Source organism: Physella acuta, unplaced genomic scaffold, assembly GCF_028476545.2.
Source record: "Physella acuta isolate Inbredline_101_S28 unplaced genomic scaffold, ASM2847654v3 ptg001968l, whole genome shotgun sequence".
Lineage (NCBI taxonomy): Eukaryota > Metazoa > Mollusca > Gastropoda > Physidae > Physella > Physella acuta.
Window position 1 is genome coordinate 48,103 of NW_026733473.1, and position 15,846 is coordinate 63,948.

Genomic DNA, 15,846 nt, shown 5'->3' on the forward strand with positions numbered 1-15,846 from the left:
ATGCCCAGCCACCCTTACTTTCCCTAACGTGAGTTAGGTACCCATCAGAGTTGGGTTGACTCAGAGACGGTCTACTGACTCTAGACTTACGGGTTAGCAGTCCAGCTCTCTACCGCTAGACCACTCCGTCCCCTAATATAGTTCTATGGTCCGCACTAACTATGACTGACTCACAGAACCCCTGGGGTTCGATCTAGTGTTTCTTCCAGAATTTTTTCTTTGGGGGGGGGGGGGGGGGGGCTGCACTTGAAATTTTCGGGGTGGGGGCGGTCAACATTTTTCCGGGGACGACGACACTAGTCAAAGTATGTTTACTATATAAAATACATCTCGTACGGGGTGGGGGGTAGACTTTCTTCGAGGGCTCCCCCCCCCCCCCCCCCCCCCCCCCCCCCCCGAAGAGATGCCTGGAAGAAACTCTGTTTAAGAACCACCGATCTAGATCTAAGGTCTTATCATAAAATGCTTTAATACTTCAAATAAAATTTCTACGAGACTTTGTGATTACTAATGGACCTTGCGCATCTAGGCTACAACACTAATTGCGTACGGCTCGGCGGCTCGTTAGCCTCTCATGTTGATATATTTTGTTTGTCATGGTATTGTGACAACGGATAATTTCCGGGGGGGGGGGGGGGCGGACAGTATATATTTTCTATACAAATCCCATTTCGTTCGGGGGGGGGGGGGGGCATCCCCAAAGTGATGCCTAGCAGAAACTCTGAAATAGTCTTTCTCTATAGATCTATTTTTAAATAATATCTTTTCCACGAGAAGGTCAATGTGAAAACAAAGATGAGGCAAAAGGCAAAAGGAGCTTTCTTAACAATAGCAAATCCTGAAAGAAAAACAGACTCTATGGCGCAAAGCAATGTTGACACTTAATAATTTTTTTATGTTGGAGGAATACCCTTACAATATTTCTGTTAAGAACGAAAAATAACGGGATGGGGGGAGGCGGACTAAATTTTCGGTGTATATGTGTGTGTGGGGGGGGGGGGGGGGTAAACCCTGGTAAAAGTATATATTTTAAAATATCTTCTATTTTGTTCGGGGAGGGGGGGTGGTAGACTTTTTTCGGGAGGGGGAAGATGCCCGGAAGAAACTCTAAACATGTGAGTGAATTGAGTTAAACAATGTGTACACGTATAGAGGTAGGGACTCCGTTAGGTGTGTTGTTTTTATCACATTCATCAAGTATTCTATGGATGACCCTTTCATTAGTAGGCTACTAAGTTAACAGTCGGCATAAACGTTTATGAGTTCTGATTCCAGAAATTAAAGTAACTTAGGTAGGGTGGGGGGGGGGGGGGGGGCAGTAAATAAAATAAAGTGACTGTATAGAAAACTAGATTGGAATATTCTTAAAAACCAGCTCTAAAACAGTTTCTGGCGCGGCACTAGACCTGATATGACAATATTTTTATTATCATCTAATACTTCATTACCCAACCCCCAACCTGAACCTCCCTCAAAACACACTCACATACAAATAAAAAAATTGGACCATAAAAAGTAAGTTGATTTTATTGAAAAGCAGTATGGTTACCACGTGACAACTTCTCGTTTGCAAGCCGAGATCACGCGCGCAACATGGCGACGTTCACTAAAGTCAGCAACCAACTGAAAGAGTTAACGGAAGGCTGGTCAAAATGGGAAATCGCCTTGTACGTCGGCGCGCCAGTGGCTTTGGGTGTTGCTGGCTTGTGGTTTTATAAAAATAAAAAAAATTCTGATAATGGAAAAGATTCCATCGGCCAAGGTGATAATGCAGAAATTTCCGGTACAACAAAAACGACCTCGAAAGTCGTGAAAGAAAAACCTCAGGTACAAGTCACAACCACTCACTCACACATTATTAAAATTACACTTATGACTTACGCTAAAAAATAATATAGATCTACCTCTTAATCATAAGCTCTGTCAGCCTAGAAAAGGGTCAAGATCTGTAAAAACTATTGATAGCCTATGAATTCACGCTTGTAATCAATTAAAAATCAAGACATTTTGAGGGGGGGGGGGGGGGGTGAAGTTGTCCTTCACAGCGGCTTGAAGTTGTGGATATTATATTATAGATACCTGTGTCCGATAATAGACTCTTCCATAAAATAGGTGTGTTGGATTGTTAGTAGTATTGTAATCTCGACTATTTTTATGGTTTTAAATTAGGGTTAGGGCGTATGGTAGCACCAGGGTTGGGGTTAGGGACAAGGTTAGCTTGACAACTTGACATTTGCCAGCCATGTGTGTTTAGTTTAAAATATAGATCTATAGGGCCTATAGATTTAGTTAGTTAACTACCAGTAACCTAACACCCCTTTTTTAAAGAAGATTCCATTAGCGGACACCGGTGTAAATATTCTCCTGAATAGTATTGAAAATTGCTTTCTCAATGTTTTAGGTTCATTGGCTGAAGAGTAGGCTACTGACAACTGATATTTTTTTTAACACATCAACCTTTTTTCTGTTGCTTCTCACTAAATCTAAAATTTACTCAATTTTAAATTTAAACATGACCACTGAATGATAGACATCCATATTTAACCCATTAGGCACTAATTTTGAAGTTTTTAGTTTTAAACTAAATTAGGCCTACTTGTCTCTCACTGTCATGCACGAAACCTCTCCATGACAACACATGTTATATCACTCTTACGTTTGAGGCAAAGGCAAACCATGAATCCGGTTCGACTTTTTAATTGGCTCACTAGTGATCACCAAATAGCGGTCAGGTGGTTTTAAAAAAAAATTTGGTTGTCATTCAGATGTCTTATCTTATAAAAAAAGTGCTTGCAATATTTGATTTATTTTTTCATAGACTGATAAACCTAATCGTTCTACAACCTCCAATTCATTTTTGTCTTCTCTGTGCTGATATTAGAAAAGTTCTATTACTTTTAATGACACCTACTTTTAAATTTAGCCTTCATTCTCCAAAGCAAATTTTAAAATGCTTTTTAACTAACACGTTTGTATTAACTCAGCTTCGTACTTATTTCTCAAACGTTATAACATATTCAATTTTGGTTAAAAAAATATGCTTTCTGGCAACAACGACTTGGAACCTGATTTTCAAGTCCATTGTTTTGATAATTTTAACACGTTTTTATTAACTCAGCTTCGCGTGTGTTTGTTTGTTGTTAAAATTGACATAGAAAATTAGCCCACTTCTGATTGCTCTATAGATCTGAAATTTGGCATGCAGGCTACTTTCGCCTAACAATTTCAGATGCAATCATAAAAACTAGCAATTAGAGACCGTAATTAGCTTAATTTAATTACGCCCTAAGGACCATAAAATTGAGGACATGATTTCTAAAGATACCGACAAGACTGGAGGCCTATTGACACAGTTACTTCGGCCCCAATCGATGTGAGCGCGCTGGCCGTGATCGTATAGTGGTTAGTACTTCGCGTTGTGGCAGCGACAACCCAGGTTCGAATCCTGGTCGCTCAAGATTTTTAGTCCGTGTATTTATAAACACTTAGTCAAGTCATACTTAATCAAGTCATTAGATAAAGTAGAAAATAAACTATATAAAAAACTTTTTAAAAACCACGTTTTTCATGTGTAGCAACGGACTAAAAAGGAGAAAATAAAATACTTAAAAAAAACTTTTTAAAAAACCACGTTTTTCTTGTGGACTAAAAAGTAGAAAATAACTATTTACATACATTTGATGACAAAAAACGTGGGTCGGGCAGATGGGTCGGGAAATTTGATGGTGAACGTACCCACGTTTTTTGTCATCAAATGTATGTAAATAGTTATTTTCTACTTTTTAGTCCACAAGCAAAACGTGGTTTTTTAAAAAGTTTTTTTTTAAGTATTTTATCTAGCATATTTATAGCTTGTTTTTGTAATGTAAAAACCTGCCGTTTTGCTTGTGGTAAACATTTTTAAAAGTAATTCTAAGAAGGTCACTGGAACTAAGATGAAAACTCATCAGATGTCTTGAATTCGGTCTGTACACTGTACGCCATATTGTTGTTAGCAACCTGCCACGCCTCCAGGGTAGCAAGCAATACTACTTTTAGGCCCGTTAGGCTTATCATTAAGTTTAAGGGATGATTTAGGATACAGATGTGATAATAGTTGAGCAAACTGTCTTGGATATCTGCCCAGATTTCTCTTTACCCATGGTGTAATTTAAACCTCATCGAACATGAATTTAGAGGCTTCTGCCAGACTCACACCACCACGCCCTCAAAGACAAAGCTACTATACTGATGTCTGGGGGAAGGATTAACACACTGGCCTCTTATATTTATTAACTGCATTTTATCTTTTATTTCTATAAAATAATTAGCTCCCAGATTATATCGACCCATAACGAATATGTTTATGATTATGCAAAATTTTTTCAAAAGCATAACTAACAGGATATCTCTATGATAGCTAAATTACCTAGTAAAGAAAGTTGTATAACATATGAAATTAGGTGTGCAATTAAGGCGAACCATTTTCATTACTAAAAGTATCAGTTTTCTGGTGGGGGGTGGGGGGTTGTAGCTTCAAAATTTAAAAGTTTACGTAAGGCATAAGGTAGGGATAGGGTTAGCATTGATATTCACAAGTTATATGTGTACTAGCTATGTTACTTTAAATTCTAGCATTCTGTGATAATAAGAATTTTTTTTACCAAAATGCCTATTGACTTTAAAGCAATAATCCATAGAATATATTTTTTGTCTTCTTTTGAAAATTTGTCAATTTTACAAAAAAAAATTCATTATATATTTTAGAGTCGCCAGGATATTGCTCAAGCAGCAAAAAATAAAGGCAACAAATTTTTTAAAGATGGTTGTTATGAAGAGGCTATTACCTGTTACACAGAAGCAATCAAGACCTGTCCGCCCGATATTAAAACTGATATGTCCACTTTCTACCAAAACAGAGCAGCAGCATATGAAAATCAGGTTAGTAGGATTTCTCCATAATAAAACTTGACTGAATTTGAATTAAAATTATACTATTGATTATATTCATTTGTTGAACATGCAGAACTCAGCCATTTTAAAAACCCATAGCTCACACACTGCTAAAAAAAAAAGATTCCTCTTTAGAACTAGAAATCCATTTGGATAGATTTTTACCATGGCACTAAGCCTAGCCACCTTTACTTTCCCCAACATGTCAGTTACCCATCAGAGCTTGGTGGACTCTAGGACATCCACCATTCATAAGGCAAAACAAAGATCCGAACGCAAAAGGCTCTACCATTCAACTATGCTGTCCCCCTATACTCTGTTTATATAAATCTAATTGCTTTTTTAAGGCAATTAAAATTCTGAAATAACATTCTTTTATGATGTTCACAGAAAAAGTACGATAAAGTGGTTGAAGACTGCACAGCTGCTCTCCAGCTAAATCCAAAGTATTCCAAAGCTCTAGCAAGGCGTTCAAAGGCTTATGAAACACTTGAAAAGTACAGAGAGGCACTCGAAGGTATATTATCGTTAATGTATTATCATTTAGGTACTTTTTTTTTTAAAGTTTCCATAGAAGATGTTTAAATGAACATTGTTTTTGTTCAATCAAGATATAACAAAGGCTTGTCTGATTGAGGGATTCCAAAGTGCTGCCTACCTACAAGCAGCAGACAGGGTATTAAAAGCTTTAGGCAAATTCAAGGCTTCCCAAGAATATAAGGTTGGATGTAATGCTTCAATTTTTTTTCTCATGTTTTTCGTTTTCTAATGAGTTCTAGAAATTATTTAAAAAATGTTAAGATCTCCACTTTTAGACTTAGCTAAATCACAAAAAGCACATACTTTTTTGTATATTATAATTAAGTAGCTTGTACTAAAAATTAACTTTTTACAGTTTGCATTCGTGTATTTTATTAACACAATTGCTCTTTCATATTTTAGGTTAAAAAGCCTATACATCCCTCACAATTCTATATAGAAAATTACCTAGCAGGCTTTGTTAACGATCCTGTGGCACTAAGGTTTAATGGTGAAAAACCTGCAAAATATGACGAGCTTGGTGTTAAGATCAAGCCAGAACAAGAAGAGATTGGGGAGAATGGTGCTGTCATTTTAGAAAAACCAAGGTATGTTTATTTGTACATGTTTTGAACTATCTTATGTCTTTTTTTTTTTTTTGGTGCATGTTGTTTGGTTGTTAAACAATTTTCAGTGTTAAAATTGTGATTATTTGTTTAGATTTTTACCTGGAAGGATCTGTAGTTGATAGATTTATCCTTGAGAGTGGGGGTCGGCGTGGTCGAGTCGGTATAGCTCATGGTTGCTAAACCGAAAAATCTCGAGTTCGAACCCTCGGGCAGATGAGGCTCGTTAGCTGGGGACAGCCACTCTTCTAGGAGAGACAACTCCAAAATTAAACAACTGCTGCCTTGTAGTTTGTTCTTGGTTGGACAAAGGCTATGGAAGCAAATCCAAAAAGAAAAGCAGGCTGAAATCGGAGTCAATGGCCTCAATGGCGCATAACCAGTTGACAAGTAACGCTTAATTGTGTCGGAGGCGTGGTCGAGTCGGCAAAAAGCTCATGGTTGATGAATTCGAACAAAGTCTTGAGTTCAAACCCACTGGCAGATAAATCTCGACCTCCTTCAACACTAATAATTAAGAACGAAGAAGAAGAAGAAGATCCTTGAGAGTAAAAGCCTTTTGCATTTGTTAATTCCTTAACTTAGAAACAAGATCACTTTTTAATTTCTCTATGAACTGCCAGGCTGCAGATTTATTGTTAAAAGAACTAATAAATATAGGAATATTGCAAGTGAAAGCTGTAGCAAAATATTAAAAACACAGAAACATGGATGAAGCAATAAGGGACTGATAATACACTTTTGTTATAGCTTTCTTATTTTTTAGCAAAAAATTTTTTCAGCTGTATAACTCATCAATATTATAAAATAATTGTTTAGAAACATTTTCTGTCTAGATCATGTCATGTTTAAATATGGATTTTTAAATTTTAAAGCCCTCCTTTTATTAGATTTTCTTCTTTTGTAATTCAACTCATTTTTTAGTCCTGAAGTTTGCATGTGTTCTTACCTTAAGATATAATTAATGTTTACCATATGACAAGCTGTATTGTATTTTATTCACATTTCAGTGCTTTTGAAAGAGCTAAGAACTGTTTGACAACCAAAGAATATGATCAAATCATAGCTTTGTGTGATGAGGAATTAGCAAATGAAACAAACTCTCCATACATCCCAGAAACACTTCTCCTAAGAGGCACTATGCGACTGTTGCATGGTATTACCAATGGTGCTCTTGATGATCTCAGCCGTCTTGCAAAGATGGAAAATGTTGATAAAGCGGTAATTATTGGTCATTTATATATAGGCTGTAATTTACTGAAAATTGTTCCGTTCTTTTAAAATTTATTTTTCTTATTTTTAGCAGTAAGATGTGATTTATATCTGTTACTTATGGTATTCTTTCCTTTTTTATCCTAGCTACGCGCAACAGCTCTAATCAGGGAAGGTAGTTTGCGGATGCAAAGAGAATCCAACGATGACTCACTGTCCTATTTTATGCAAGCTGAAAAAATTGATCCCCTAAACTCAGATGTGTACCATCATTATGGGCAGGTTAGTCTCAGTGTTTAGTCACTCAAAACTCCTAGTATCTTTATCTGTTTCTGTGAAACTTCACTTTGCTATTCACTTCAATTATTAACTTTCAGTGATGTGTATTGCAGTTTCCTTTAATGCTAACACAGGCCAAATATCACTAATCTAAAAAGTATTTTATTTTACAGAATTTATCATAATAATTTAATTTTTTTATGCAATTTTTATTTCTCCCTAGCAATTGCTACAGCTAGAAAAGTTGGACGAGGCTATTGCCAAATTTGACAAGAGCATAGAGCTTTCCCCCAACTTTCCAACATCATATGTTCAGAAGTATTATGCAGGTATGATACTTATTGAATTAGTTCCATAAGTCCTTTTGACAACAAAAGAGGGTTTTTTTTACTACTTAGCATAAATTTTAACAAAATACCCAATGGTCTTTCAATAATTTTTCAGTTCATAGGAAGGCAATTGTTAGTGAAAATCTCACTTTCCTATCCGATGCCAAAGTTGGTTTTGAGAAGACAATAGAAAAATTCCCAGAATGTAGTGATGCTTTAATCTTGTTTGCTCAGGTAAAACAATTTTTTTCAAATTTCCTAAGCATGGTGATTATTCTACAAATCTGCAGTTTTAATAAGAGTGCACTCAAAAGTTTAATCATAGCATGGCTGTCTATGGTTTTGTCTTTTGTTTTACAACTAGCCGTCAATAACACGTGAATAATAGGCCTATATATTTTAATATTATCATTGTTTGAGAAAAATAATTTATAAAATAGTTATTGGTCAAAACGCAATATACAAATAAATAACTAAATAGCTTAAGTGCTGCACATTTAAAATAACAAAGGTTACCAGTACCTATTAGAAAAACCAAATTATATACATTATAAGTCAACACAACACCATATTAAATGCACACATTGATTAAGAGACTTAAATAATTCCGTTAAAAACGTGGCTGTTCAATGGTATTTATGTTGTTTTATAAAGTAATTTGTATTACTTTTGGAAGAGAAAATTGTATACATTTCATATCGTACGTCTTGATAAGTAAATCTATAGGTCTAATCAAATTTGAATGAAATAGTTCATTTCTTCATATTCTAAAATTTGAAGATGACGCCATTAGTTTTGTGTGCTTTCCATAGTTGTGACATGTGACATCATTGTTTTTTGCATTCTAGACAACAATCAACACTTTTCCTGTTGCGTAATTAAAAATGTGTTTCTACATTCGAATATGCCTTTATTTTTATTTTCCTTCTTTAAATAAAATTTAGTTTATACATTTAAAACATCCAACATTTTATTTTCAACAAAAGTCTGTATCTGTAAGTTCTCCATATATCGCTGAACATACTGATCACACAGCCTCAAAAATGTTGCGGAATGAGAGAGAGAGAGAGAGGTGTGCACATGGGCTTTTATATATTACGAGCCGACCCGCTGCGTATCATACGCCGCTATTTAGTTTTTTTTCTACTTTTCAGTAATTTATAATGTGTGAATTCGACAGTACCAATGCCGCCACTGAAAATATTTGCTTAAAAACACTAAACCCCCCTTTCCTCCCCTTCCCCCCCCCCCCCCCCTAACCCCGTGAAAGCAGCCTCCTCTTAGTTACCTCCTCTAAGTTTAAAATCGTTTCAAACTAAATTATCTGCCCCTAATAGCCGTCACCAAATCCGTCTCTATGATTGTAAAATGTAAACAGCGTGAACCACAGCTCATCAGATCATGTGAGGGGGTGGGGGGGGGGGGTGGTAGCGATAGAGAGGAAGAGAGGGGACTGTAAGGCGCGCTTGCAGCTTGTTTTCTAATGGCTCCCAGAAGAGAATTATATATATACGAGCCGGCCCGCGGCATAACATACGCCGCTATTTAGTTGTTTCTAATTTTCAATAATTCATAATTTGTGAATTCGACAGTACCAACGCTGACACTGAAAATATTTCTTTAAAACACTATAAGTACCTCGTTAAGGACCATAACCCCCCCCCCCCCTTCCTTCCCTCCCCCCCTCCTCCCACCCCCCCCTACGTTTAAAATCGTTGGCTCTGCTTGTAAACATTTAGAGTGAACACAGCTCACTAAAACCATGTAGGGGTGGGGAGGTAGGGAGAGCGTTTGCAGCTTGTTTTCTAACTGCTCGAAGAGGAGAATTATATATATAGATGATTTTGACACAGAGTCTGTGATATTATGATAATGCCTAAACGGTTTTGCCTTATGTAAAAATCTAAATGGTTCTTGTGGCGACCCTCAGTTCATGAACTCGAGTTTTTTTAAATTCAGCTAGTTAAAATTACAGCTGTATTATCCAGTACTTCTTGTTTATATGTTGCATCTGTAGTAACAACACCTTCTCTTCCTGCCCAATTTCTAGGTGGGCAGTGTGCACCTCTAAGTTATCTCCATCAAATCTGAATCCATTTTTTGGTATATTATGGAGAAATATTATGTATATCACTACTTGTTTTCATAGGCTATTTTAAAAATTGATGTTTTGATCTCCTTTCTAGGCTTTAAGTGATCAAGGAAAATTTGAGGAAGCAGAAAAATATTTCAAGAAAGCACAAGAAGTACAACCCCGGAATGCTAACAATGTGGTCCATAGAGGGTAGATACAAATACTTCAAATGAGCTATTTAATTCTTTAATTTTGGCGAAACACAAGATTATTTGATTGAATTTCATTTTAGTCTTATGAACAATTTCAAAATTATTAAATGAAGGAAAATTTAGGAAAAGTGTTTTGCTTAAAACTATGGATTTATTAAGGCCTAATCTTAAGATTAATTTTCAAATGTGTTAAACCTGACTGGCTTCTACAATTATTATCTAGTTAATATTGGCTTGCATTTGTATAAGAAAACAAATTCATGTCTTAAATTTTATCATTCATTAGGTCGAGGTTGCAAGCATTAACTCAATAGTTTATTGAATGGATTATTAAAATTAATATCTAGCATCAGTGTTACAAAAGTGGAAATTTACAACCCAAATTTAAGTTTTATAAAGAAAAAGAATAGAAAGAGATCTGTCCATGTTTTGATATTAGGCAAAGTCACAAGATGCATTGCATAAACCTGCTTATAGGTTGTAGTGTATATTTTGTTTTTCTATGATTAAATTCCACAGATTAATGATGCTGCAATGGAATGGTAAAGTGGACAAAACTATTGAGCTCTTAGATGAGGCTCTATCAGTTGACTCAACCTGCCAATATGCTTATGAGATTAGAGGAACTATTGAGGTCCAGAGGTAGGAATACTTTACAGTTGTGTTTATCACCAAACTATAATGTTCTTAGAATTGTCAAAAAAATGGTAGTTAAATACATTTACACTGATTTTTCATAAATTTCTGACAGTTATGTATAGTTGTAGAGTTAAATATTATAATTTAAGCTCTACAAATTTTTTACTCTTAAAACTAAAACCAACACTCCCAACTTTGGTCTTATGTCGTAATAATTATTTTTATAGTTGTTAAAATAGCAATCATGTGTAGGATGTAAAAGCTTTGAGGGGGAAATAATTCTGAAAACCAGAGATTAACAATTACAAATAAAATTGATTAGATGTAGATTTTTAAGATGATTCTTTACTTGTGTATTTTGTTAGTTTACAATAAGCTTGTTGTGCAAGATGAATTTGAAATAGAACTAACATCATAATTTGCTTATGATGAATCTTTAATTTTACTCGAATTTGTTAAATGGTTCTATTTTTTCTTATACAAAAGCTAACTAGTTAAATTTTCTGAAATGATAAAATGTAAATAGAATGAGGTGTGCTCTGTCAGCGAGGTGTCGTAGTTTTCTATAAGGTTATAGCCGGAACATACAAAAGTTTAAGATTACCATGTTAAATTGAATTTTTATTTCCAGAGGCAACTTGAGTGAAGCTATCAAGGCTTTTAAAAAGGCTATTGAACTTTCCAATTCTGAGGCAGAGATGGCCCACTTGTTTTCACTAATGGAGGCTGCTGAAGTCCAGGTAATCTCCCCTTCTAATGTCTTGTTTATGTCTTTGGTTTCATCATTCCCTTCTTCTTCCCCCCCCCCCCCCCAAATAAAATATGGACTTTCCCTATTTGTAACATTAAACCTAACCTTGATTCAGGGTTATGGTTAAGAAATGTCCAAATGAGAATATGCATTCTCAGCATTTTACCAGTTTTACCCTGTTCTGTATTTATAGATTACCTAGCAAGAGTACAAAATACATCTTATTTCATACTTTGTCATTAATTCCATGCATGATGTATTGGTTCTCATTAAACAAATATGTATTTTTTGGGGGGGGGGGGGGAGTGGAGGTTATTGGCAGTGGGAAATAGTTCTCATTGCTGTCTCTCAACATGTCTTGTTTTCTAATTCTGTTTTCTTTTGTAAAGTTATTTATTTTTTATAGTGTTAAAGAAGTAATTGTCCATTGTTTTTGCAGGTGAAAGTGGCTCGTGATCTGAATATACAACTTCCATCTGGTGTTATGTGATAAAGGATTCCCAATGTTTCTGTACAGTTTCATGTCAATTTCCTACACGAGGGGTCAGACCATATTCTCAAGCCAACCTCAAAATTTTTGTTTTCTTCTCCTTACCAATGGTTGTAGTTTTATGACATTTTAGATACAGTACATGTAGATCTAAGTCAATAAAAATTGTAGTTTCCCTTAGCTACCAAAGTGGATTATGCTGAGGTATAGGTGAGATTTCAGTCATTCTTTATGTTGTTCAATATATGGGTACCGCCTGGTTGTTCTAGAATTTTCTTTAATTTAACTTATGGTACGAGAGCTTTCCTTTTCATGGGTTAAAACTAGTATTTTCAGGATAGGGTAGTTGTCTATTAGTGGATTGGAAGTCTAGAATGTTTGGTCTGCAGATTGTGCACCTTCACTGCCACCTCAATATGTGTCCTTGGCCATAAGCAATCTTAAAGCTTCCACTAAACTGGTCTTTGACTTGGATCTTTGAAGTTGTTCTATTACATCTGAACTTTTTCAGGATTCCAATATTGTTGTACATTTTTTTTTTTGGTCCCCAAAGCTTCTGATTTAACCAGATCATGCATTCGTTATGTAAATGAATGTTAATGTATTATAATTGATCCATCATGTATTATTTTCTAGACCAGCCATTATTGCAAAAAATTAAACAAAAACATCATTAGATGACAAAGAAATATTTGCAACCCATGTGGTATGCTAATTCCATGTGATTTTTTTGTATGTATATGTACTAGTAGTTGTACATAGACAGATTCTGTTAACTCTAATGAATTGTTTTATCTGCATCAATAATGTTTTGTTTCATTCAGATTAAAATAAACATTTATTTAATTAAACCATCAGAACTGTGTTTTGTTTGTGTACAGCCATGAAGTGCAAACACAAAAAGTCTTGGACCCTTAAGGGGATATGCGCGGAAAAAAATCACAAAATTTCTTGTTTTTCGTCATGATGGGTTTCTTGCACTTTTGGATACTTTGTCCATTTTTGTATAAAGAAAATAACTTTAAAGAGAAAAAAATATTTTATGTGTTTGAATTACGATTTTTATGACCCTATTAATTAAAAAATAATTTTTCCCAATCTTACAAGCTCTCTATGAAAAGTTTTATATCCGTCATTATATTGTATTTGACATCATTGGAAAGCTGGATTTCTCATGTATCTAATAAACTTAATTTCCAACATCTCGGAAACACCTAAAGCTTACAATCGGCTTTGCAGTTTACACAGATATGGTACTTCCCTGACCTAGTTTTCGTTACATTTGGCTGTTTTTCTCAGTTCGCAGGTTTTTAACACTAAAAAGCCTACTACTTTTTTATTTATTAAACAATTGCCACCATATTTTCAGTAAATGTTCTTGATGCAAAAATATAACTTTTGTCACGAGGGAAGAGTGATTGCTTTCATCGAAAAAAAGTATTTGGTAATTAATATACACATTTTGAAACTTTTGAATACTAAAAAGGGTACGATTTTTTAGACCTTGTAAAATTCTTTCTAGTAATTATTTCAAAAAGTTGTCGATACAAAAGTTTTAATGTATACTGAAATATAAGCAGTTTAAATTTGATTGCTATAGGTGCATAAATAAAAAAGCCTTAGTATTTTAAAAGTACCGACAAATTCAAAATGGCGGAGGTTTTTTGGGTTTCCATGACAACCAAAATTGTTTTCGACCCTATTTTTTGCTATTTAATACTTACTTTTATATACCAAATATGATAAAAGTATTCAAAAGGCTTTAGATCTTAAACTGTAAAAAATAGAAAAAAACAGCATATCCCCTTAACATACGGCACCATGTATGTCACCCACTGCACACCATATAAGTAGTTTGTTACTTCCTTTCTGAGATAAGTTTGGGTACTTGCAGACTACAATAAAGAGATTTCATTAAAGATGTCTTACTTTATATTGTATTGAAGATAAAGGAAACCAAAATTTTAGTCACATTGTGATCCAAAAGTAAACTTAAAATTTAATAGGTAAACAAGTACAGTGTTAAGTCTATCCAGTGTGTCAGGGTTATGTCACAATCTCAATCACAAAAATTATTTTTGAAAATCTTTAGAGAAACATAATTACCTCCCTTGTACACAGGAATGCTAAACATCTGGAAAATCAGCCAATAAACCACAAGAATACTTGTGAAAAAGCATTGAAAATCAAAGAATCATTTTTAAAATTATCAAGTATTGCTAGAATAACAAGAACTGTTTTACATATTGTAATTTCAGTTTCTCAGAAAATTTTTAAAACAAAAACATTGGACCGATTGAGTCAGGGATCTGTTATTATTTTTGTGTCCATTGTTTCAAAATTAGAGTGGACCTCGAATGGAGACTAAGGTTCTGCCTGTACTCTCATAGCATAGGGACGGGGTTAGAAGTTAAAATATGTGAGGTAGTTACATTAATTTAAAATCTCTTTCAGTGCAATGCTTTCAACACAGAGCAATGTTAATTCTTCATTGGGGTTGAGTCCGTAATGCTCATGGTTGCTACACCCAAAAGTCTCTAGTTCTAACTCCCGGGCTCGATAGCAGGGGACAGCAACTCTTCTAGGAGAGACAAATCCAAAATCAAACAACTGCTGCCTTATACGCCTTATAGTTTGTTTTTGGTTGGACAACAGCAATGGAAGCAAATACAAAAAGAAAAGGCTGAAATCTTGAGTCAATGGCCTTTAGAACGATTAAAAGTGAGCATTTAATATTTAATTGTATTGGAGGAAATCCCTTTCAACATTAAAAATTAAGAACAAAGAAGAAGATGAAGAAATTCGTCATTGTTTTCCATGACACCTCTTTCAGTGGAATGTTTCCATTACAAAGCGCAATATTAATTCCTCATTGTTTTTCTAAGATACCAATCATCTTTTTCAGCGCAATGTTTCCATTACAAATAGCCATGTTAATTCCTCATTGTTTTTCCATGACAACAATTATCTCTTTCATTTTCAATGTAATATTTCCAACACAAAGAGCCATGTAAATTCCTCATTGTTTTTCCATGACAACAATCGTCTCCTCTTTCAGTGGAATGTTTCTAGAGTGTTTCCTGTTCAGACTACCAACACACAAGGAGGCCATGCCAGATACAACATACATGCTGGCTGCCATGATCTTCTTTCTTCTTCTTCTTCTTCGTTCTTAATTTTTGATTATGGTGGAGGAATTAGACAACAAGTCCAACTTCATGGACAAACCGGACTGTGGTTTCCAGTTTGTCAGGTGTCCCATATAATTTTTCCCTGAGTGGGGTGGGCTGGGGCCAGTGTCTGCCTCTTGCCTGGCTATACAGAGTACAATCCTGGAGTACGTGCTCCGTGTTTTCCGGGGCCTTGCCACAAGGGCACATTTCGCTACACCCAACCTTCAGTTTTTTGTGCATGTGTTGATTTAGTCTGTTGTGGCCTGTTCTGAGTCGAAAGATTGTGTATTGTTGTTTTCGTGTTAAATTGTAATAGCCGTCGTCTTTAATGTAGTGAGGGTGTGTGACAGACCACATTTGCGTTTGTTTGTGTTTAATTATTCTTTTTATTTCTTTTGGGTGTAGCGAAATTTCCGGTTGTGGTTTCTTTCCCCCAATTTTTGCCAGCTGGTCTGCGATCTCGTTACCCTGGATCTGGCAGTGGCCCGGGATCCACTGCAGCACAATTCTGCTGCAGGTATTTTTTAGCCTCTCTAGTGCTGTCATGAGTGTTTGAATATAGGCCTCCGGATTTTGTAGGGACTGCAGGACTGATTTGGCATCTGTAAGA

At 35.2% G+C, this 15,846-nt stretch overlaps 1 protein-coding gene across 1 annotated transcript; it reads left to right on the forward strand.

Moving 5' to 3' along the window:
* Positions 1-1,561: 1,561 nt before the first annotated feature.
* On the forward strand, positions 1,562-12,920 carry LOC131931433 (mitochondrial import receptor subunit TOM70). The gene is made up of 13 exons (XM_059288229.1): positions 1,562-1,827; positions 4,747-4,920; positions 5,323-5,449; positions 5,544-5,653; positions 5,875-6,059; positions 7,088-7,298; positions 7,437-7,571; positions 7,792-7,897; positions 8,013-8,131; positions 10,084-10,181; positions 10,703-10,825; positions 11,454-11,562; positions 12,013-12,920. Exons 1-13 carry the CDS (start codon positions 1,594-1,596, stop codon positions 12,061-12,063), a joined length of 1,782 nt encoding a protein of 593 aa, XP_059144212.1. The 5' UTR covers positions 1,562-1,593; the 3' UTR covers positions 12,064-12,920.
* The last annotated feature ends 2,926 nt before the right edge of the window (positions 12,921-15,846 follow it).

Bases quoted from the DNA above. Each gene is read 5' to 3' on its own strand.
- LOC131931433 (XM_059288229.1), top strand. From the start codon at position 1,594: ATGGCGACGTTCACTAAAGTCAGCAACCAACTGAAAGAGTTAACGGAA. The intron at 1,828-4,746 runs GTACAAGTCACA...TATATATTTTAG, and splicing joins TCGTGAAAGAAAAACCTCAG to AGTCGCCAGGATATTGCTCA. The intron at 10,826-11,453 runs GTAGGAATACTT...TTTTATTTCCAG, and splicing joins GGAACTATTGAGGTCCAGAG to AGGCAACTTGAGTGAAGCTA.